This window comes from Bos indicus x Bos taurus, chromosome 11 (assembly GCF_003369695.1).
Source record: "Bos indicus x Bos taurus breed Angus x Brahman F1 hybrid chromosome 11, Bos_hybrid_MaternalHap_v2.0, whole genome shotgun sequence".
Taxonomy (NCBI): domain Eukaryota; kingdom Metazoa; phylum Chordata; class Mammalia; order Artiodactyla; family Bovidae; genus Bos; species Bos indicus x Bos taurus.
Genome location: NC_040086.1, coordinates 31027703 through 31051966, shown reverse-complemented (window position 1 = coordinate 31051966; position 24264 = coordinate 31027703). Strand labels below are relative to the sequence as shown.

At 42.3% G+C, this 24264-nt stretch overlaps 1 protein-coding gene across 5 annotated transcripts in view; it reads left to right on the top strand.

Moving 5' to 3' along the window:
• Nucleotides 1-24264, top strand: part of FSHR (follicle stimulating hormone receptor) — a 194892-nt gene that overhangs the window by 117791 nt on the left and 52837 nt on the right. For 3 of the 5 annotated variants that reach the window (XM_027555227.1, XM_027555230.1, XM_027555225.1), the window contains exons 3-4: nucleotides 8605-8679; nucleotides 11032-11106. The exons of 1 other annotated variant lie outside the window; for it this stretch is intronic. In XM_027555227.1, coding sequence (XP_027411028.1) covers nucleotides 8605-8679; nucleotides 11032-11106 — 150 coding nt within the window. The remainder of the gene's footprint in view (nucleotides 1-8604; nucleotides 8680-11031; nucleotides 11107-24264) is intronic. One more of the 5 variants, XM_027555226.1, reaches the window with a different exon arrangement.

The window sequence follows — 24264 nt, the reverse complement described above, 5'->3', positions numbered from 1 at the left end:
GGAGAATCTAATTCTCACTCTGAAACTCCAGAGAGAATGTCCTGATAACCTCCAGCACCTCATTCAAGCACATCTCCCCTTCCTTCAAAGAAACATAGAATTCTGTGCACAAAAGAGACCTAACATTCAATCAAATGCTTTAAGAACTCCTACAGTTACACCAGTCATCTCTCCTGTTTTCAGCTCTATGGGTGTTTGGTCAATTCAATGACTTCACCTGTGAGCCAGAGAGGAACTGGGAAACTCTGTGACGCATAGGGGCATCCAGACGCTATTAGCACAGCAGATCAAATCCATGCATGTGTCCCTTCCACGCTATGTATTAATTGTAGAAAAATTCCTGGGACAAAAATCTAGCTCATAGACAAGCTGGGCTTGCTTGAAGGGGGGTGAAAGACTACAGAAGACAAGCTTCATCTCCTTTACAGTTTTGCAGATACCGTTTCTGAACCTAAGGACTATTTTTCTTCCATCTACACATCCTCCCACTAAACATCTATTGAGTACTTATCATGCTTCAACTTAGCACTTGGTGCTGGAGATACAAAGATAAATGGATAAAACACCATCTAGGAACTCAAAGTCAGGTTGGGGAATTAGGCAATGACCACCACCCCATCACCAAAAAATTAGCAATAACAAAACAAAGTAGCCAGTGCTTTAACTGAGAAAGAATTCTTGTGACAATCTAGAGAACAGGAAAACTTCAATAAGAGAGTAAGGGAGAGTATGGGGAGGGAGGAGGGAGGAGGGTTCAGGATGGGGAACACATGTATACCTGTGGCGGATTCATTTTGATATTTGGCAAAACTAATACAATTTGTAAAGTTCAAAAAAAAATAAGAGAGTAAGGGAGGGGTTTCCAGAAGATAAAAGATTTTTTAAATCAAGAACTTCACTCCTCCTCTATCATGCTTTTCATATCCACCTCTGTGTACGTTGGGAAGAAAGGCCTGGTAGGACGTTACTACCATTCTTCAGAAGAACCTTGCAATCGAAATGTGGTCTCAAGATCAGCAACATACCCATCACCTGAGGTATTAGAAAGGCAGAACCTTGGACCCTCTCAAGATCTTCCCATAGAGAATCTGCATTTTAACAAGATCCCCAGGTGATTTCTATGTGAATCATGAGAACCACTCATTGCCTGGGAAGATGAGAAGAGTCTCAGCTCTGGAAACGAGCTTTCCACAGAATCAAGACCCCTCACCCAAGAAGGACAGAACTCAGCCTACATTGGATAGTTCCCCAATTTTTTATCATTTGTCATTCTAGAAATTAAAACTGGGAAATATTCTGTCAGTCTATTTTTTAAAAGTAATACATGTCTACATATTCATATAAATAACATGTGTTATGCAAAATAATATTTAAAAAATGTTAGATGGAAGAGTACCAGGTTTTTTTTTTACATATTTCCAAAACATTTCAGCATCTTGCTCAATAGAAGAGAGATGAACTCTCACATCTTCTTCTGCATCCACACGTCAATGAGCCCCAGACGGATACTGAAGCTGAAGCTCCAATACTTTGGCCACCCGATGAAAAGAGCTGACTCACTGGAAAAGACCCTGATACAGGGCAAGACTCAAGGCAGAAGGAGAAGAGAGTGACAGAGGGTGAGATAGTTGGATGGCATCACTAACTCGATGGACATGGGTTTAAGCAAACTCCAGGAGATAGTGAAGGAGAGGGAAGCCTGCTGTGCTGCAGTCCATGGGGTTGCAAAGAGTTGAACATGACTGAGCAACTGAATAACAATAAAATATAAGATGCTTTTACATATTTTCCACAATATCCCATGTTACACATTGAACATTTGAAATGTTGACCTTCTGATTAAATTTTCTTATGAAAAATCAAAACTAACTATTCAATAATACCTCTTATATTTTACTCCCACTTCCAGGTTCTATCTCCAGGTTTCTCTTACTACTATTTTATCTAATTTTTATTTCCTTTTGTGCTCCAAGAACTTTATTTCTCCAATTTGTTGTCCTAGCAGAACAAGGAAAATTGGCCCTTGCTCCTGAAGCAAACCTTCTGTAAGATGGAAAGCACAGGTCTAAACAGGAACTTAATATCATCTGGACCAATAGTTTTCAATCCTTTATGCACATAGGAACCACCATTGTTTGGAGAATTAAAGAACAAGGGAAAAAAAATAATGCCAGAGTCTCACCCCAGACTAAATAAATCCAATTCTCAGATATGAACTCAGGCTTTGGAATTTTTTTTTAAATCCACCAGAAGGTTCTAGAGTGCAGTCAGAGTTGAGAAACTCTGATTCTTTGACCTAGTTCAGCTATTCACTTCATAGATTTCAGTGAAGGGTTGGGGAGCTGCAGGGGAGACAGTCAAGAGGGGAAGGAACCTTATCTATAATCTCCAGGATTGCACTAGGATTTGATAGAACTTTCAGAACCACTTTCAGACCAGACAACATTTTTCCAATAGCTCTCTCAATTCAGAGTTCTCAAGACATAAACAGAATAGAATTTACTCTCCTTCCTCTGAATAAAAAGTATTGCTATACAACTGTATTAAGGTATGTTTCATATACACTAAAATACATGCATTCACTTTAAATCTAAAGTTCAAAGTTAGATAAACTTATGTTACCACTTCCCCAATCTTGAAAGAGAACATTTCCATCATCCCAGAAAGTACTTGCTGCCTCTCCCATTAGCAAACTCCATCCCAGGCCCCAAGTGACAATTACTCTGATTTTTATCACTGTAGATTAGTTTTTCTTCTTCTAGACCCTCATATAAATAGTCTGCATTCTTTCACTCAGCATAATTTTTTTTAAAGATTCAACTATGTTGGAACAGCAGTTTGTTCCACTTTATGGATGAATAATATCCCATTGTATGAATATGTTCCAGTTTATCCAATTAAGCTGCTATGAGTATCTGTGCACAAGTCTTTGGGAGGGCATGAATTTTCCTTTCCCTTGAGTAAATATATAGAAGTGGAAATATTAGACCTAACATGGCTTGGAAGGCAAGGCATGTAGAAGAAAGTGTTCCAGCCCTGCAGTCAGCCAGAGCTGTTGTGCATACAGATAGGGCTGTTTATTAACATGGAGATTAAAATACCAGCTTCACAGGCATGCTAAAGGGATTGAGGAGAATGCATGTACAGGGCTGGTAGATAGTAGATACCTAGTCAATGGTAACAGAAATAACTAGAGGCAGAACTGGTTTGAAATGGAGCAAGAGCCCTCAATCTCCCAGTAAGGCATTTTCTCACTACTGTATGCTGCTGACCTCCCTCCAGACCTCCTCCAGCCAAAGGCTCTCTCTACCACCTTCCAAGCCTAACACCTTCTCCTGCCTCTGAAGCTGAAGCCATAAAATATGAACTACCTTCTGAAATAATTAATTTAGAAATGTTTCCTGGCTCATTTGTTTTAATAATTTTTAGTTTTCTTTGGCAAAAAAAATCCACATAAGAGAATGTGTATGGGATGAATTCAGTACATGAATTCAGGAAAGGAGAAATATCTATCTTCTAGGCAGTATTAGGCTGAGATACTACAAGGGGATGGCATGTGAACCTGGAAATACTATAGCTTTTGCATGATACGGGCTCATTTGCATTTAAACCCTCTCTGTCATCCAGTGCTTCCCTCCATGCATATTTTCTACCTGTGCAGCTCTTTCACTGGACTCCTTAAAGTCTTCAAAAAATGTCCCCTTTTTTGAAGTCTCCCACTCCTTTCCTGTGGGCTTCCCTCATAGCTCAGCTGGTAAAGAATCTGCCTACCATGCAGGAGACACCAGTTCGAGTCCTGGGTAAGGAAGATCCCCTGGAGAAGGGATAGGCTACCCACTCCAGTATTCTTGGGCTTCCCTGGTGGCTCAGCTGGTAAAGAATCCATCTGCAATGTGGGAGACCCTGGGTTCAATCCTTGGGTTGGGAAGATCCCCTGGAGAAGGGAATGGCTACCCACTCCAGTATTCTGGCCTGGAGAATTCCATGGACTGTATAGTCCATGGGGTTACAAAGAGTCAGACACAAGTGAGCGACTTTCAATTCACTCACTCCTTTCCTACTCCTCTCATTCCTATACCACCCAGCACTCTTCCCACTGTAAGGGCAGAGAAGCAAATAAACACCCAATGGCCAGCACATCCTCTTAAAACATGCACGCACACACCACCCTTATTTATGTTCAACTGTGAAAACTATGAAGGCAGTTAAATTTACCAAATGAATCATGAAGGAAGCTACAATAGTATTAGAGGTGCCCTTGTCTCAAAAACATAAAAGACTCTACACGTAGACACCACCAGATGGTCAATACTGAAATTAGATTGATTATGTTCTTTGCAGCCAAAAATGGAGAAGCTCTATACAGTCAGCAAAAACAAGACCAGGAACTGACTGAGGCTCAGATCAGAACTCCTTTTTGCCAAATTTAGACTTAAATTGTAGAAAGTAAGGAAAACCACTAAACCATTCAGGTATGACCTAAATCAAATCCCTTACAATTACACGGTAGAACTGACAAATAGATTCAAGGGATTAGATCTGAGAGACAGAGTGCCTGAAGAATTATGAAAGGAGGTTCATGACATTGTACAGAAGGCAGGGATCAAGACCATTCCCAAGAAAAAAGAAGTGCAAAAGGGCAAAATGGCTGTCTGGGGAGGCCTTACAAATAGCTGTGAAAAGAAGAGATGCTAAAGGCAAAGGAGAAAAGGAAAGATATACCCATTTCAATGCAGAGTTCCAAAGAATAGCGAGGAGAGATAAAGGCTTCTTCTGTGATCAATACAAAGAAATAGAGGAAAGCAATAGAATGGGAAAGACTAGAGATCTCTTCAAGAAAATTAGAGATACAAAGGGAACATTTCATGCAAAGATGGGCACAATAAAGAACAGAAATGGACCTAACAGAAGCAGAAGATATAAAGAAGAGGTGGGAAGAATATACAGAAGAACTATACAAAAAAGATCTTCATGACCCAGATAACCACGATGGCGTGATCACACCTAGAACCAGACATCCTGGAATGCAAACTCCAGTGGGCCTTAGGAACCATCACTCTGAACAAAGCTAGTGGAAGTGATGGAATTCCAGTTGAGCTATTTCAAATCCTAAAAGATGCTGCTGTGAAAGTGCTGCACTCAATATGCCAGCAAATTTGGAAAACTCAGCAGTGGCCACAGGACTGGAAAAGATCAGTTTTTATTCCAATCCCAAAGACAGGCAATGCCAAGGAATGCTCAAACTACTGCACAATTGCACTCATCTCACACGCTAGCAAAGTAATGCTCAAAATTCTCCAAACCAGCCTTCAACAGCATGTGAACCAGGAACTTTCAGATGTTCAAGCTGGATGTAGAAAAGGCAGGGGAAACAGAGATTAAATTGCCAACATCTACTGGGTCAACAAAAAAGCAAGAGAATACCAGAAAAACATCTACTGCTTTATTGATTATGCCAAAGCCTTTGACTGTATAGATCACAACAAACTCTGGAAAATTCTTCAAGAGACAGGAATACCAGACCCCCTGACATGCCTCCTGAGAAATCTGTATGTAGGTCAAGAAGCAACAGTTAGAACTGGACATGGAACAACAGACTGGTTCCAAACAGGGAAAGAAGTACGTCAAGGCTGTATATTATCATCCTGCTTATTTAACTTATATGCAGAGTACATCATGTGAAATGCCAAGTGGATGAAGCACAAGCTGGAATCAAGACTGCAGGGAGAGATATCAATAACCTCAGATATGCAGATGATAACACTCTTATGGCAAAAAGCGAAGAAGAACTAAAGAGCCTCAGGATTTAAGTGAAAGAGGAGAATGGAAAAGCTGGATTAAAACTTAACATTCAAAAAACAAAGATCATGGCATCCAGTCCCATCACTTCATGGCAAATAGATGGATAAACAATGGAAACAGTGACAGACTATATTTTCTTGTGCTCCAAAATCACTGCAGACAGTGACTGCAGCCATGAAATTAAAAGACACTTGCCAGTCCAGGTTCGATGCATGATACTGGATGCTTGGGGCTGGTGCACTGGGACGACCCAGAGGGATGGTATGGGGAGGGAGGAGGGAGGAGGGTTCAGGATGGGGAACACATGTATACCTGTGGCGGATTCATTTTGATATATGGCAAAGCCAATACAATATTATAAAGTTAAATAAAATTAAATTAATATATATATAAATAAAAATCTTTAGGACAAGAAATTAAAATAGAACTCACAAAGTCCTCTCAATAAAGTTTATTAATTTTACTACAAAAAAAAAAAAAAAAGACACTTGCTCCTTGGAAGAAAGCTATGACCAACCTAGACAGCATATTAAAAAGCAGAGATATTAGTTTGCCAACAAAGGTCTGTCTAGTCAAAGCTATGGTCTTTCCAGTAGTCATGTATGGATGTGAGAGTTGAACTATAAAGAAAGCTGAGCACTGAAGAATTGATGCTTTTGAACTATGGTGTTGAAGAAAACTTTTGAGAGTCCCTTGGACTGCAAGGAGATCAAACTAGTCCATCCTAAGGGAAATCAGTCCTGAATGTTCATTGGAAGGACTGATGCTGAGGCTGAAACTCCAGTACTTTGGCCTCCTGATGCAAAGAACTGACTCCTTGGAAAAGACCCTAATGCTGGGAAAGATTGAAGACAGGAGGAGAAGGGGACAACAGTGGATGAGATGGTTGGATGGCACCACCAACTCGATGGACATGAGTTTGAGCAAGTTCTGGGAGTTGGTGATGGACACGGAAGTCTGGCATGCTGCAGTCCATAGGATCTCAAACAGTCAGACATGACTGAGCACCTGAACTGAACTTCTCTCACAAAATGTCTCCTTGCTAATGGGGGAGTGAGAGAAAGGATCCTGCCACCACTAAACTGACAGCTCCCCACCCACCCCCTGGTCCCCCTCCATGTCGCCAGCCCCTGTGCTCGCAGTCATACTTCCCCTCCCCCGACAGGCCTTTCCCTTGATCAAGAGCGTTTCTAGAGCTTCTCAGCAAAATCTCAGGCCAGCAGACAGCGCCTTGCCTGAGCCAATTTGAATGCACACCACCTATGAGATTTTCTGAAACTCTCTCAGCTGCCACATTAAAACTGCATGAGAGTCTTCCTCAGGAGGCCTAATAATAGCATGTTTCATCTTTGAGCCACTTTATAAACATTAACTGATTAAGTCGCCCTTCTTGCCCTTCTCTCCTCATAAGCTCTGGGCTTCTGCAGAGTGGACTTCATCGTCCACTCCCTTCCAATTACTCCAGGAGCAAACAGGCTGGGACCTGAAGGATCTTTCCAGGGTATTTTGGGCCAAGCAACAGTAATGTCAAAGGTCTTGCAATAACAATCTCCACTTGGGTAACAGCATGGATGTGTATTTAAAAGAGACTAACTCGAGGTTCTCGTTTTCTAAAGCGGCACAGCAGAGAGAACTTGCCTCCATGGTCTAGGGTGGGGTCACCAAACTATCGCCCATGACACCAAACCCAGCTTGCCATCTGTTTTTTTTTTTTTTTCTAGCTTAATATTTTATTTACATTATTATTACTTTCTTTTTTTTTTTTTTTTTGGGGGGGGTGGTTCCTTTTTTTTTTAAATTTTTTTAATTTTTTAATTTTTTTTTTTTTTAATTTCAGGTATACACGTGCTCCCCATCCTGAACCCTCCTCCCTCCCCCCTCCCCATACCATCCCCCTGGGCCGTCCCAGCGCACCAGCCCCAAGCATCCAGCATCGTGCACTGAACCTGGACTGGCATCTCGTTTCATACATGACATTTCACATGTTTCAATGCCATTCTCCCAAATCTTCCCACCCTCTCCCTCTCCCACAGAGTCCATAAGACTGTTCTATACATCAGTGTCTCTTTTGCTGTCTCGTATACAGGGTTATCGTTACCATCTTTCTAAATTCCATATATATGCGTTAGTATACTGTATTTATGTTTTTCCTTCTGGCTTACTTCACTCTGTATAATAGGCTCCAGTTTCATCCACCTCATTAGAACTGATTCAAATGTATTCTTTTTAATGGCTGAGTAATACTCCATTGTATATATGTACCACAGCTTTCTTATCCATTCATCTGCTGATGGAGCCATCTGTTTTTATGGATAAAGTTTTACTGAAACACAGGCATGATCATTCATTTACATGATATCTATGCCTATTTTTATGCAACAGTATCAACTGAGTAGTTGCAACAGAGACCAAATGATTCATAAAGCCAAAAAATAAAAATTTTACTACATGGTCCTCTAGAAGAAGTTCGCTAATCCTGGTCTATTTAAAGTTTTTTTTCACCCTGTATATTCCCTAAATACTTTTAATCAAGTCTCTTTCCCTCTCTGGGCCTCTGTGACTACACCTATAGACTGAATAATTTCTGACCAGACTCACTGCTTTGGGTTCATTCTCTCATTGTTCTATAAGTATTAGCATCTTATGTTAGCTTCGCCTTATTATTACAGCTGACTTCTTTGCAAGCAGGAGTAGAGTTCTGTGTGTCTCATGAATCACTACAGGCACAAGGCTCCAGGCTGAGCCCTAAATCCATTATGGACTGTAGCTGAACTGACTTGAATTATATTTCTTTCTTTGCAGAGAGATCTCACAGAATGATGTCTTGGAAGTGATAGAGGCAAACGTGTTCTCCAACCTGCCCAAACTACATGAAATGTAAGCAAGACTCTATGGGGTTTTGCTCATGCCTGCTTTTGGTAGTAGCCTTAAAGTTCACTTATATTCCTGGGAGGCCCTGGCTTTGCTCTGTCCTCAGACTCCTAGAGTTTCATTTTAGGCTGTCAAAGTCAGTCCAATAGGTGCTGCCATGTATCTGCCTGGTGACTCAGGTACCAGTTCAGAGCTTAGTCTTATTCTGCTTCTTCCTTCTCAGGGTTTTTTTGCATAGTAAACTCAAGAACCTAGCTCTGTGACTGCACATATTAATACTTCCAGCTCATCCTCTCATTCAAATTTGTTCCACAGTCAAAGCCCAAAATAAATTCCTCATGATGTAGTTGAAGATGGGCAGTCTTAGTTTGACTGCTAGCCTATGCCACATACTCACCATGGAACCTTGGTCAAGATGCAAAATCATGCTAAGACTTAGCTTTCTTTCTGTAAAGTGGGAATAATAAGATTGCATGCCTCATAGGATCACTGTGATGAACAAATGAGATGATAAATGTTATGTAGATCTAACACATAAACTGGCATACCAGTAAGTTATCATAACAATCCTTGGCTTCTTTACTACTCCAACCAAATGTATTTTCTCTTGTTGACATTCTAGTTTTATATACATGCCAGTACTCACACAGATACACCTCTGTTGCATACCAGTCTAAAGTTACTATAAATTATCAAAGCCAGATGAGACTTTGGAGACAGGTCCAAATTTTTCCAAAGTGTATTCTGTGTATCATTAAACAGAAAATTATCATTACAAAAAAGGAAAAAGATTCTATGGTCAAATAAGTTAGACAGACTCACCTACTGTAGGAAAACTCAGAGTCTGTAATATCCACATATGCACTTGGAATCTCCAAGAAGGATATTGTATTAAGAGTTTCTCAACTAGTGTCAATGCAAAGGTTCCTCTGTGAAGCACTGACGAATATCTTACAAAATTCTCAGAGAACACAGTTAGGAAAGCCACTGAACCACTTTCCTAATTTTACAGATGAGGAATGAAAGACAGAGAGAAGTTGTGAAGCTCGTCTAGTCACCCAGCCAAATCCACAGCAGGCTAAGGACTTGAACATAAATCCCTTGACTCTTTTGTATCTTTTTAAAAACTTCTTAGCATTTGCCAAGCATATATACACATATGCATAATTCATATACGCATACATACATATATATGAATTTGTTTAGGAATGACAGTCTGTCCATTATGACAGACTCTGCCCTCCCTTTCCTTTTCTACCTCCCACTCTCATTCTTCTTCACTGTCATTAAGCCTCTGCAACTGATGCCTTCCCTCTCTCTCTGCTTGGCCTCTCCTTACCCTAGCTGGGAAGAGAGATCTGACCAGGGTCTCAGAACCCACAGAGAGTATCAGAGAAGCGAACCAAAGGGCAGCCAGCCCTCTGCGCAAGGTCAAGTAGATGTCCCTCTGTGCAGCTCAACGGGCAGTGGAGCTCATGGGATGGCTCTTTCATCTCTCCCCCACATGGAGAGTGCTCACCTCCATGTAACACTGCCTGTATTTAAAATGATTAATTACCTGGTACTTGGATCTGCGTAGCTACAGGTTACTGCAACATTAAAGCTAATGAAATAGGGAGGAAGTAATTAACACAGAGCATCTCTGCAAATATACATTGATCCCGCCAGATGAGGAAAGGGCAGCCTCTCTCTGTCGGAATCCAAATGTGAACATGCCCACCTCCAGACTATTGATCAGGACGTGGCGCAGGTCAGCCCAGGGCAGAAGCCATCACTTCCCATGAGCTGTGAGAGAGCAGCCTCCATTCCAGCATGAGGGACTCACTGGCACTTTGCCAGCTGCTGTCTGCCGGGACTGCATTGTGAAAGCCAGAGATGTTCACTGCTTATCCCCTAATCTTCATTTTCCTTTGACCTTTCACTTTACTTTTCTCCAATCTCCTTTGACTCTTCACCCTCTTTGTTGCTGTCCATCCCCTTCTCTCATCTCCCAGTCAGAAAAAAAACATCATTTCCCCCATTAGCCTCATCCCTGCCTTCCTCAGACCCTGGGAGATCCTTACTGGTTAAACACTCAACTGAGTTCAGGGTGAAATGACTCACCCAGCTGTGCTTTGTTTGTCTCTGATGAATAGATTCCAGGAAGACTTCAGTGATGACCGTTATATAAGACAGGGTTAATATTTTGTTTGCACAGTTTAGTATAGTAAAAGACACCACATGCATGCTCAATCTTTGTGGAAATGATGGATGGACAAAGGGTGAATAACTGATTAACATACTCTTCGCATAATAATGAAAAATACCATAGCACTCCTTACCAGTAAGGTCATGTGCACGTTCTTTTCTCTTTCACAGTAGAATTGAAAAGGCCAACAACCTGCTATACATCGACGCTGATGCCTTCCAGAACCTTCCCAACCTCCGATATCTGTAAGAACTTCTGTATTCTGGTGCCCCTTCTATCATCAAATTGTGTACTCGTATTTTAGCAAAATATCCATTTGGGGAGCAACGGCTTGTAATCAAAGATGTGGGGCAGAAAAGGAAGTGAGGAGACACTTGCTGGTGGGTTTTAGTTTAGCTTAATGAGTAAATTCCACTGACATAATTGCATTTGATTTTCATTTACAAAAGCAGACATCATAAGGAATGCCATTTGCATTAATGGGATTGTCACACAGACCTCTTGCAGAACTCAGTCATAATTTAGTGTTAATGAGATACAGCCAAAATTTCTGCTAGCATTTAGCTTGTGACCTTGACCTCAAAGGCATCATCTCTCCTGTTCTGCGTGTAAGCATTTTTTCCTTTGATGGATTACAATGTTTTATATTAAAGTTTTGGTTAATAATAGACATGGTATTTTTATCAGCAGAGAGATTCTTGGTGTTTGAGCTCCATCCCTTGGGCCTGACTCTATCTGCAAAAACATTGCTTCTTCCACTCAGCTTTCAAATTAGCTAAGGGCTTGACAGAACCCTGAGTGCTACAATGGGACCCTGCAAAATAACAGATAAGAACTTGACCTATAGAGTCACACTTTACAGAACCATTTATTAACTACTGATCACAGGCATGAATATAACCTCTCAAAGCTTGTTTCCTTGGAAATAATAATGGATGTGTGTCTGTTATCTATTAATTTAATAAGAATGCATACTTACTTACCTCCAAAAGACAGTTTGTAAGCAAAAATGATGTATCATTTCTTACCTATTTGTGAGTTGATCAGTGAAATCCATCGGCCGAGCTGGACTCTGTTGGCCTGACCTCAGCTTAGCTCACTCATGTATCTGAACTTAGCTGGCAGGTGAAGTGGGTGCTGGCTGCCCTGGATAGTCTCGGTTTGGGATGACAGCTCTCCAACAAGTGGTATTCATTTCTAGCCAACTCACACAGGCTTGTTCTCACAGCAGACCTGGGGTTCCAAAAGAAAGAGTAAGCTTGTAAGCCTCTTGAGACTTAAACCCTGAATTTACACACCATTTCCTCTGTTGCATTTTATCATTCTTGGGACCAACCCAGATTTAAGAGGTGGAGAAATAGAATCCACTAATTGATGTGGAAAGCTGCAAAGTCACCAAGACAAGGTGTAGTGATACAGGGAAGGATAAAGATGGGAATCACTCAAGTATTCTTTCCCAGATAATTTCATGGACAGAGGAGCCTGGAAGACTACAGTCAAGCAAGACTCGGACATGACTGAGTGACTAACACTTACACTTGCAATCAATTCAAAGCGCATAAAATGTTTTGCACGGTGCCTGTGACATAATAAATGTTTAATAAACATTAGCTACTAGTGATATCTTGACTGTCCCTAACTGTTGATCTATGAGAACTGGAGTTAGCAATTAATATAATAAGGAACATTGTGGCTTAGCTCTCTGATGGAGGGAATAAAAGATTTAACAGAACAAAGTCCATATGACCTGGGATTTCGGCTCTCTGATAGGAGCCCCAGAAACAATCTGAGAAAGAAACAAAGTCTTCCACTCCTGAGTCATGTCAGGCAGGACCACCTTCACTGGCATTCTAACAGGGCTCCATGCTCAAAAGGGTCCCACACTCAGAGGGCCTCATTCCAGGTTTAATACTCTGCTGTCACCATCTTGAAATGCTTTAACAGTTTTGAACAGAGATCCCTACACCTCACAAGTTATGTATTCAGTCATGCTGAGAGGTCAGTGCTATGAGCAACTCAGGAGTCCTGGCTCTTTAAATGGACTTTGCTATACTCTGCAGAATCTAACACAGGTTAGGTACGCCACAGTGGAGGAAATCCTAAGGCATAGGCCTTAGGATAAAAAAAATCTAGAGCCTCATCCTGACTCCACCATTCATTCTTGGGCCAATCACTAGACCTCTGAGATGTGCATAGCTTATAGGACTTTCAAGTGAGGTTCATGTATGAAAATATACTGTTAACTACAAAAACATTAATAAATGTACTAGGTATTTGTAGGATGGTTATTTCTGGCCAACCAAAGTCTATAAGTCTAACCTCAAAAAAAGTCCAGTAAGGGTTTAATAGAGAGTTATGGTGATTACTAAGACCTTCAGCTTTCACCTAGGGTGCTTAGCATGGATTCAACAAAAAAGAACTTTGGGACATGCCTTTACATTTAATGGAGCAGTATAGAAAAGAAAAAAAAAAACAAAACTATACATGACATCAGAAGGACTGGGTTCCAGATAGGATGCTGTTATTTATTAGCTAGATAAACTTTACCTTCTCTAAACCTCAGTTTATCTATAAATTGGGTGGTTATAAAAACTAAATAAGATTATGCCTGTAAAAATATTTTACAAATTGTTTTTAGCATATAAACCATAAATAACTATATAAATATAAAATTATTAGTGCCTATTACCCAGGTGGTTTCCTTCATTCCTTCTTTTTTTCTCTCCCTCCCAATTTCTATCCCTCCCTTTCTCCTCTCTCCTTCCTCTTAGAAAAATTCTGAGTGGAATAGGGGTGGCCACAGAGCCTTCAATACAGCAGAACAAAAGAGAGCTGGGATATGCAAAGTGAAAGTGAAAGTGAACTCGCTCAGTCATGTCCGACTCTTTGCGACCCCATGGACAGTAGCCTACCAGGCTCCTCCCTCCATTGGATTCTCCAGGCAAGAGTACTGGAGTGGGTTGCCATTTCCTTCTCCAGGGGATCTTCCCTGGATCTTCCAGACCCAGGGATCGAACCCGGGTCTCCCACATTCCAGACAGACGCTTTAACCTCTGAGCCACCAGGGAGTGGTGGGATATGCAAAGGGACACCCCTGTTCACAGACTGTCACATGTGGCTCATGAGAAGCACCCTGCAGAGCAGAGATTCAGGAAGAAACAACCCTCTCATACACACACATGTCACAGCCCATGATGATAATAGCAGGTCTGCGAATGGGGAACTGGGAAAATCCAAGGGATGGGGAGTCATTGCAAAGTTAAGAGCTCCAGCGTTTAATATTAACCTGTACTTTGTGGCCAGCGCCATTCATTCTTATTAGCAAGAAACCCTCAGCCCTGTTTCTAGGGAGTAAGGGCAAGAGAGGAACTTAGGAGTGTGTATGTGTGGAAGGCATGGCCCTAGACTGAAGGGGGAACTCTGGCAGAACAGAGAGGATGAAGCTCTGACTTTGACTCTGGAAGAGCTGAAACCTCTGCCGTCTGTCATTAAGTCCAGGCTCCTCTTTGTATCCCTTTCTCACTTTGAGGTGTTAAGTAATCCTCAGTCTTACCCGACTACCCTGTCAAGTCCAGACAAAACTGGAGGTGACCGATTCCAGCCACATCTGTTCATGAGAGGAGGTTATCATTCTCAGAGTATCTAAAACATGCTTTCTAACTGGAAAAAGAAAAGAACTTGTACTTAGTTTAGAGGAATTGTGTCACTGTCAAATGATCCTCCTGGATGGCTCTGAAAAGTATATATACTCACATAATTCCTCAGAGTATAAAGTTCTTTCACAACCACTGCCATGCTGATCCCCATCAGGAAGTTGGAATGAACAGCTGTCCCTCTCAAGCCTTTGGACTTATTGCCCAGGGCAGACTTTTCTCAGCTGCACATTGCTCCCGGTTGCAGCCCAAGGTGATCCTGAGAACTAGAGCAGCTCTGCATTCCAAAAACACTACCAGCAAAGCATCATTCAGGCTTTTCAGACTGTGGTCCTTTGAAAATATTTTTTAAATTGCTGAGAGGAATCACCCAAATTTAGAGGTGGTCCTCTAACCTACTTATGTCATGGAAACAAAGCCCAGTCAAGTTCCCCTCTTCTCCCACACTTATTTGTGTCTGGGCAGTGGTCCTGAATAGCTTTGCAATCCAGCAGCCAAGTAGGGGTGGGTGGCAATGATTTCAGGTATTTTGGGGAATGATGAACTACTTGCTTCAAGGCAAAAAAGAAACATAAAATGGATGAAGGGATCCAGAGAGGACCAGCAGGATGGAGTAGTTGTTTATTTCCTTAAGCCAGGATAAATGTTTATCAACACAGTCAGCAAAGCAGGAAACTACCAAGAGTAGGGGCGAGTTGTCATTTGACTTCAGAACACTAAATGCTGCATACACACACTTAGAAATGTTGCTCTGAAATTCTTAAACTTGATTCCACTTTATACCGATCATTTGATGGCACAGAATTCAAAATAACTAGAAATCAGTCTTCTTCATTACTCCCTTTATACTTCACTACGGAACCTGAAATGGTTAGGGGAAGAAAAAAATTCATGAATAAAGAAATGTAGTTTGACTAGAAGAGTATATATCAAAGGATTCATCTGGGTGGATTTTTTCAAGTCAATATTGTATTTACGAGCAATATTTCTTTCTTTACTGCTCTGCCTTCATGGAGCTGACCTTTTGTGTATGAAAGATTATCTATTGATCTGTAAATAAGGTTTACACAATATTCTCTTGCCTTTGCATCCTGTCGGCATAATTCTCAGGCAGCTGGTTGTTGCTCTTTGCTACTCAGTAAACCATAATTTCATCTTAACAAACCTTTTACACAGCTGGGTGGGCCTCCACCCGCAACTGACAGCCATCTTCCTTTCACATGGGGACCTGTTAGAGCTTCTTAGGAGGCTGTTAAGGGCAGCTATGCCATCTGCTTCCTCCAGCCAAAGATGATTCCAGCAGAGTCTTCACTGCAACTCACCTTAGCGATTCCAGATGTTTCTTCCCCACCCCTCCCCTAAGTCTCTCTCCCTCTTTTCTGCTTTCCTCTCTTTCATTTGTTTTGGTAGGAGTGATGAAAGTAGCTTCTTGGACTATAAAAGTTAAGCCATTTGCTGGACATTGCAACAGAGACCAGGGACCCAAGAGTGGCACAGAGTAGTGGGGAAGCAGAGGCTCCAGGGCCCCCTGCTTGGGCTCAGGTCTCGGCTCCTGCCCTTCTTAGTTGTGTGGCCTTGGGTAATCAGCTTAACAACCCTAGGTCTGTTTTCCTTTCTGTAAATGAGGGATAACGTTGCCTGTCTCCTAGCATCGTATTGAATGAAGTACTGAGAAGAATGACCGACATTTAGAAAATTCTCAGTATGTTGCTGTTCAGTTACTCAGTTGTGACTGACCCCCATGGAGTGCAGCACACCAGGCTTCCCCGTCCTTCACTATCTCCTGGAGTTTGCTCGAAGTCTGTCCATTGAGACGATGATGCCATCCAACCATCTTATCCTCTGTTGCCCCTTCTCCTCCTGCCCTCAGTCTTTCCTAGCATCACAGTCTTTTCCAAAGAGCTGGCTCTTCACATCAGGTGGTCAAAGTATTGGAGTTTCAGCTTCAGTATCAGTCCTTCCAATGAATATTCAGGGTTGATTTCCCTTAGGGTTGACTTGTTTGATCTCCTGGCTATCCAAGGGACTCTCGAGAGTCTTCTCCAGCACCACAGTTGGAAAACATCAATTCTTAGGTGCTCAGCCTTCTCAGTAAACAGTAGCAATTCTTATTAAATTCCTGACCCTGTCATTGACTAGCTAAGGGAGTCTGTGTAAGGGACTCCACCTCTACGTACCTCAGTTCTCTCTTCTCCTTTAAAAAAAAAAAAAAAGAATACCTATCTCTGAGAGTCTTGCAAGGATTAATTTGTTGATGATGATGATGATGATGATGTGTTGCTGGTGGTTATATTGTTTTTCTCTTTCAATATTTCTAAGGTTTGGAAGGCATCTTTAACTGCTTCTTATAGACAGAATCCACTGACCAGCGTTCAAACATGAAAACATACCATTTGTGTTTCTCAAAGGAAAAAGGCATCCTTCTCACCTAACTCCTGACAAATCCAGAAAGTTCCCTCTGAACAAGAAAAATTAAATAATCCTTCGTGATCTTAACCCCTTCTTTGTTAATTCCCAACACTGCGTGTGTATGTGTGTGTGCACACGCATGCACAAGCACACTCAGTAACGCCTGACTCTTTGTGACCGCATGGCCTGTAGCCCTCCAGACTCCCCTGTTCATGGAATTTTTGGCCCACAATACCATGCCATCCCCAACCACAAACTGCTTGGATAATGTTTCCTGTTTTTATGTTGATTTATAATTTAGCTCTTTTTATCATACTTCATTGCATTTGAACCTCACAACAATCCAAGGAGAGCAGTACAAATACAAGCATTTGACAGAATTCAGCTGACCTTGCCTGTCCTCCCTGGGTACAGAGCTCTTCTGACAGGAATGTGCAATGTCCCTGTGGACTGGGCTATTCTGACAATTTTGATGTTCAGCAATGTTTAGTTCTCTGTGGTGGTGGGAAAAGAGCCGTGTCAGGGTTAATTTTTCAAAGTTCCGGCACAGTGGAAAGGATCAGGGCCTTCCCATTTCTCGTCCAGCAATTTGAATGTGAATTAGCCAGTCAGTGAGAACTCATTCATTCAGTCAACCCTTCAACAATCATTTACTGAGGCCTTATTATATCCTAGGCTTTGTTGTGGCTACTTCTTGGGCATAAAAAAGATGACAATACAGATGATGCCTCTGCCCTTATGGAGCTTATATTCTAATTGAAGAGACAATGCTGGATGTCAGGTGGTAACAGTGAGGTGAAGAAAAGCAGAGAAAGCAGAGTTTTGGTTTAGCAAGGGTGGTCTAGAAAGGATAAAGAGGGTGACTTGGGAGAGATCCAGGCGACATCAATGGACAGCTCTCAACACAAAGTCTCAGCCTTTGAGGAAGAAAAGGCTATTTTCATTCATTAAGCCCTGAGAATAACACATCTGCCAAGCTGTGTGGCACTGGCCATAGACAAGAGGACTGATCCAATGCCTTGGCTGGGCTAGTAAAGAAAAGCTTCTTGGGAGGTGGGTAGAATTTAGCTGCAACTTGGAGAATGAATAAAATTTAGAAAGACAAGAAAGAATGAATTTTCTGTGAAAGAAAGAGGGGATCAAACCCATAGAACAAAAAAGCATCATGGAGTAGGCAGAGGATGGGGAGATACTGAGTCTCAGCTAAAAAGAAGGCATATGCTGAGGAGTTTGACTACATGAAGATGGACTGGCTCTGGAAGATTGGAGAACTAAATTAAGGCAAAGAGCTTAAGCTTCAACAGAGTAGTAGAAGGATAAGTTACAAGACAGTCTTACCAACAAGGACCAACTGTATAACACAGAGGACTATACTCAATATTTTGTAATAATCTATACATTAGGAAAAGAAGAATGTGTGTGTGTGTGTGTGTGTGTGTGTGTACAATTGAGTCACTTTGCTGTATACACCTGAAGCTAACATAACATAAATCAACTACAATTTTTTAAAGAAGAGCTTCTTCAGTAGAATGACAGGTTGACAATGATTTGGACTGTAGCTTGATGGGGAGCAGGGTATAGATATATACTCAAGGGAGAACTGCTCAGGGCCAGTGGCCATAATCCAGGGGTACAGTAATAATGGCCCCTGGATGAATAGAAAGTCTTGGTTCAGTGGGGGACAGGGGACACATTTCTAAAACAGAACCACCACCATATTATTTCCCTCCAGGTCAGACAAGGACCCAAGTGACTAGTGATTTTTGCCCACTCACTTCTAGTAACCCTCAAAGCCTCCCTTTCCTCAGTGACCCCCCACACAGAATCACCCTGCAGTCAGCACCCCTCAAGAATTCAGCCAGGCCAGAATTCATCTTACGTGGTAGCTGTGATTATTGGGAAGAAACTAGCCATCTCCCCATCTGTCAGTGCTGTAAGTCTCTAAGGATGTTGTCATGACTACAGGGATATTTGGGCACAATGGAAATTCTACAGTTGTTTCTTTTATCAGTAATCTGTCTAGCAGAGCCACTTTGCCTGATATTGTCAACTCCAGGGAAAGACAGCAAGATTTTCCTCGTGGACCACTGAGGTTCAGGATGAGATTTCAGCCTGGGCACATCAGCCCCAGGAAAGCAAGAACCTCCTCTCGTCTCAGGGCGCAATTGTAATGATGGTGATGTTTTCATGCTCACCTCCCCTCTTCCTTCCTCTGACCTGCTCAGTAATCTCTCCTGCAAGAAGTCCAGAACTTCTCCATCATGACAGTCATGGCATCTATCAATTCACATCAGTATGTTCAGATCTTGATATTATTCTTTCCAAAGGAGGTGGCATATTTTTTAAAAAGGAGCCTAGAAAAGGCAATGTGAAACCCAAGAATCAATCATGATAGATTCTTGGCCATGGGGGCTTCTGAGAGGGAAATTCCAACAGGATCTACTCAAATAGCACATAACTAACCATCTATTCCATCCACTTGCAGTCTCTGGATTACATTTTCACAGGATATACTTTCTTATGAGGTAGGTATTTCCTCACCTCATTAATTTTGAAATAAGACCTGTCTCTGCCATCATCAGAAATCAGATGTGAAGACAAGTCCAGAGGGGGTTCAGAGAGAAACAGGTCCCAGATGAGCTGCGTGAAGTCAGCCCTGACCCCTTTCCTCATGGCGAGTATTACCCCTACTTCCCCCCACCCCCACAGTGATGGACTGAACTTTTCAAGTTCCAGTTTCCTCATCTGCAAAATGTAAATAATAAAATATGCTTCAAGAATATGAAAGCATATGAAAGAGGGAAATTAGTTTTATGTCCTCCAAGACCTCTTCCTTTCCTCAAGTGCTTGGTGTATAACTGTGACTTCAAGAATCTGGAGATCCCAGCATCACTATCTGTCCTGAGTTCAGCATATTCAGACCAACACAAAGGGTCCTGTATGGAAGGAGAAACCCCCTCTAAAAGATAGGAAAATCCAGCCTCCTGCAGACCACTCTTGTTTCCCAGATCAGGCTCCTCTTCACCAAGATTCAAAGAGACCTTCTAAATGCTGAGGTCCTTCAGATGCATCAAAAACATAAACCAGTTGTAAATTAGTCTTAAGTACAGAAAACTCAACTTCTTAAGCTAAAGAAGAATTGCAGAATGAGCCCTGTCACTTCGGCCCCTCACAAATGAGCCCAGCTGGCCTCAGAGGAGCCTGAGAGGCACTGGATGTGGGGTCAGGCTTAAGAGGCAAACAGCATCCAGCAGCCATTGGAGCTAGCCTGGGAGGAGGGCTGGCCCCAGGCACAGACAGAAAGAGGGACAGCTTAGCCAGTGAGAATCTGAATAGCATCAAGTGAAGCCCCATTTCTGTGGAAAATAAACTGCTGCCTCTTCTTCCACCATTGCAGCCTCAATGTTGGGAGGTTTAAAGGCTATCTTGGTCCTTCCAGACCATTGTAGATTTACAGTTATCCCCAGGAGAGGCCACATGTTAAGGTGTTGGAGCTAACACAAGAACTGCCGGCTACCTTCTCTGCAGAGATGAGGCAGTCCCAGGGAAGCAGAGATGGGTCAGAGGAGGCTGGGCTCTACTGTGGACAACAGGGGCAGGCAGGATAATGAAAGAGGGAGGGCACCATGCAGTCTACTCTGGTGACCTGACTCTGTGCTCCTCCAGGATGGGGACTAGGTTGTCTTCATGGCTGTAATCCAGTGAATGGCACCAAAAACAAGGCGCTCAGCTACTTAGTTGTCCTTTTAGAGAATCCTGGCTGTGATCCAGTTCTCACACACCTGGTTCCCAGCTCACTCTGTAATGCTTGTTGAGGGACCCATATGTTCTTGCTGCCCTCATTCATCTCATCCTCTTTGGCTTTCACAGTGTGTGCTCTTAGGCTGTGAGCTACGAACACAGGCCTGATGGCTCTGCTGCTCCCAAACCCTTGGCTTGTCCATCTGGGAAGATATTGTCTTCCTGTGGGCATGGCTATAGGAGAAATGCATTCCCGGGGCACCTCAGCCAGCCAGATCAGCTGGTTCAAGACCAGGGAGCAATACGTTGCAGGAGAGGTCATCACTGATTCAGTTGAGCTCTAATTCAGAATGACTGTGTGCAGCTTATCTCCACAGAGGGCAGGGTCCACACACAGTAGGTCCTTGATGAAAATGTGGGCCTGGGTTTGAATCTGTCTGGGTAGTAGAAGAGAAGCAACTGCTGTTTTTAGAGAAATATCTTGGGGCCTTGCAGAGTGTGAACACTGCACTGACAGACGCTTTAAGGAAGAATATTTTCATTTTCAGCAGACATTACGAAAGTGTTCTGCTGCAGTTTAATCATCAGCTCACCCACAGCAAACAACCTGCAAATAATGTCTAGTTCAACAGGGAGTGAGCTCCTCCTCCACCAGTTTGGTACACAAAGATAGAAGTGCTGAGAAGAGGGAGCAGGGTGTTTGGGAGATGTGCCAGGGAAGAAATTAGGAGGCCTCCCTCACAAAGCTCACCCACTATGCTCTCTCTGGTCAAGGAGCCACCCAGGCACAGATTCACTCAGCAATACACAAAGGAAAATCTCTTCTCTCCACAGGAGAGCTGCACGCCCAGTCTTCAGCCATGGTCCTATTTGTGTAAGCAAGTAACAAGACCTTTCAGAGCCTCATGTAAAACAGAGAGGAAAAGGACAGCCCATCTCCTTCAAAAGGCTGTAAGGAGAGAAAGGAAGGGGGAAGATGAGACAAGGTGCAGAGTTGCCTTGAAAGTCTGAAAGAGCAAACAGTGCGAGCACCGCTAACTGGACAGATCACTGCTGGCAGCACGGGGGGCGCGCGGTGGGCGGGACACAGGGATCACAAATTAGAAAGCATTTTCACTTCAGATCCACTGACACAGTCTTACAAAAGCCTTCTGACACATTTACTGATGGTTCCACTTTACAGATAGGAAATTGAGGTTCAGAGATGCTGACTGAATCACTCAAACTCACAAAACAGGATTAACAAAGGATCTTGGTTCTTTGAAGACCTACAAGACCATCTAGAACACCCCAAAAAGATGTCTTTTTCATTACAGGGGACTGGAATGCAAAAGTAGGAACTCAAGGGATACCTGAGGTAACAGGCAAATTTGGCCTTGGAGTACAGAATGAAGCAGGGCAAAGGCTAATAGAGTTTTGCCAAGAGAACGCACTGGTCATAGCAAACACCCTCTTCCAACAACATAAGAGAAGACTCTACACATGGACATCACCAGACGGTCAACACCAAAATCAGACTAATTATATTCTTTGCAGCCAAAGATGGAGAAGCTCTATACAGTCAGCAAAAACAAGACTGGGAGCTGACTGTGGCTCAGATAATGAAATCCTTATTGCCAAATTCAGACTTAAATTGAAGAAAGTAGGGAAAACCACTAGACCATTCAGGTATGACCTAAATCAAATCTCTTATGATTAGACAGTGGAAGTGACAGATAAAGAGATTAGATCCGATAGAGTACCTGAAGAATTATGGACAGAGGTTCATGACATTGTATAGGAGACAGGGATCAAGACCATCCCCAAGAAAAAGAAATGCAAAAAGGCAAGATGTTTGTCTGAGGAGGACTTACAAATAGCTGTGAAAAGAATAAAAGCGAAAGACAAAGGAGAAAAGGAAAGATACTCATTGGAATGCAGAGTTCCAAAGAAGAGCAAGGAGAAATAAGAAAGCCTTCCTCAGTGATCGATGCAAAGAAATAGAGGAAAACAACAGAATGGGAAAGACTAGGGATCTCTTCAAGAAAATTAGAGATACCAAGGGAACATTTCATGCAAAAATGGGCATAGAAATGGTATGGACCTAACAGAAGCAGAAGATATTAAGAAGAGGTGACAAGAATACACAGAAGAACTATGCAAAAAAAGATCTTTATGACCCAGATAATCATGATGGTGTGTTCACTCATGTAGAGCCACATCCTGGAATGCGAACTCAAGTGGGCCGTAGGAAGCATCACTATGAACAAAACTAGTGGAGGTGATGGAATTACAGTTGAGCTATTTCAAATCCTAAAAGATGATGCTCTGAAAATGCTGCACTCAATATGCCAGCAAATTTGGAAAACTCAGCAGTGGCCTCAGGACTGGGAAAGGTCAGTTTTCATTCCAATCCCAAAGAAAGGCAATGCCAAAGAATGCTCAAACTACCACACAATTGTACTCATCTCACATGCTAGCAAAGTAATGCTCAAAATTCTCCAAGCCAGGCTTCAACAATACATAAACCATGAACTTCCAGATGTTCAAACTGAATCTAGAAAGGCCAGAGGAACCAGAGATCAAATTGCCAACATCCATTAGACCATCAAAAAAGCAAGAGAGCTCCAGAAAAACATCTATTTCTGCTTTATTGACTATACAAAAGCCTTTGACTGTGTAGATCACAACAAACTGTGGAAAATTCTAAAAGAGATGGAAATATCAGACCACCTGACCTGCCTCCTGAGAAACCTATATGCAGGTCAGGAAGCAACAGTTAGAACTGGATATGGAACAACAGACTGGCTCCAAATAGGGAAAGGAGTATGTCAAGGCTGTATATTGTCAGCCTGCTTATTTAACTTGTATGCAGAATACATCATGAGAAACACTGGGCTGGATGAAGCACAAGCTGGAATCAAGATTGCCGGGAGAAATATCAATAACCTCAGATACGCAGATGACACCACCCTCGTGGCAGAAAGCAAAGAAGAACTAAAGAGCTTCTTGATGAAAGTGAAAGAGGAGAGTGAAAAAGTTGGCTTAAAACTCAACATTCAGAAAACTAAGACCATGGCATCTGGTCTCATCACTTCATGGCAAATAGATGGGGAAACAATGGAAGCAGTGACATTTATGTTTGGGGGCTCCAAAATCACTGCAGATGGTGACTGCAGCCATGAAATTAAAAGACACTTGCTCCTTGGAAGAAAAATTATGACCAACCGAGACAGCATATTAAAAACCAGAGACATTACTTTGCCAACAAAGGTCCATCTAATCAAAGCTATAGTTTTTCCAGTAGTCATGTATGGATGTGAGAGTTGGACTATAAAGAAAGCTGAGTGCCAAAGAATTGATGCTTTTGAACTGTGGTGTTGGAGGAGACTCTTGAGAGTTCCTTGGACTGCAAGGAGATTTAACCAGTCCATCCTAAAGGAAATCAGTCCTGAATATTCGTTGGAAGGACTGATGTTGAAGCTGAAACTCCAATACTTTGACCACCTGATGCGAAGGACTGATTCATTTGAAAAGACCTTGATGCTGGAAAAGATTGACAGCGGGAGGAGAAGGGGACCACAGAGGATGAGATGGTTGGATGGCATCACTGACTCAATG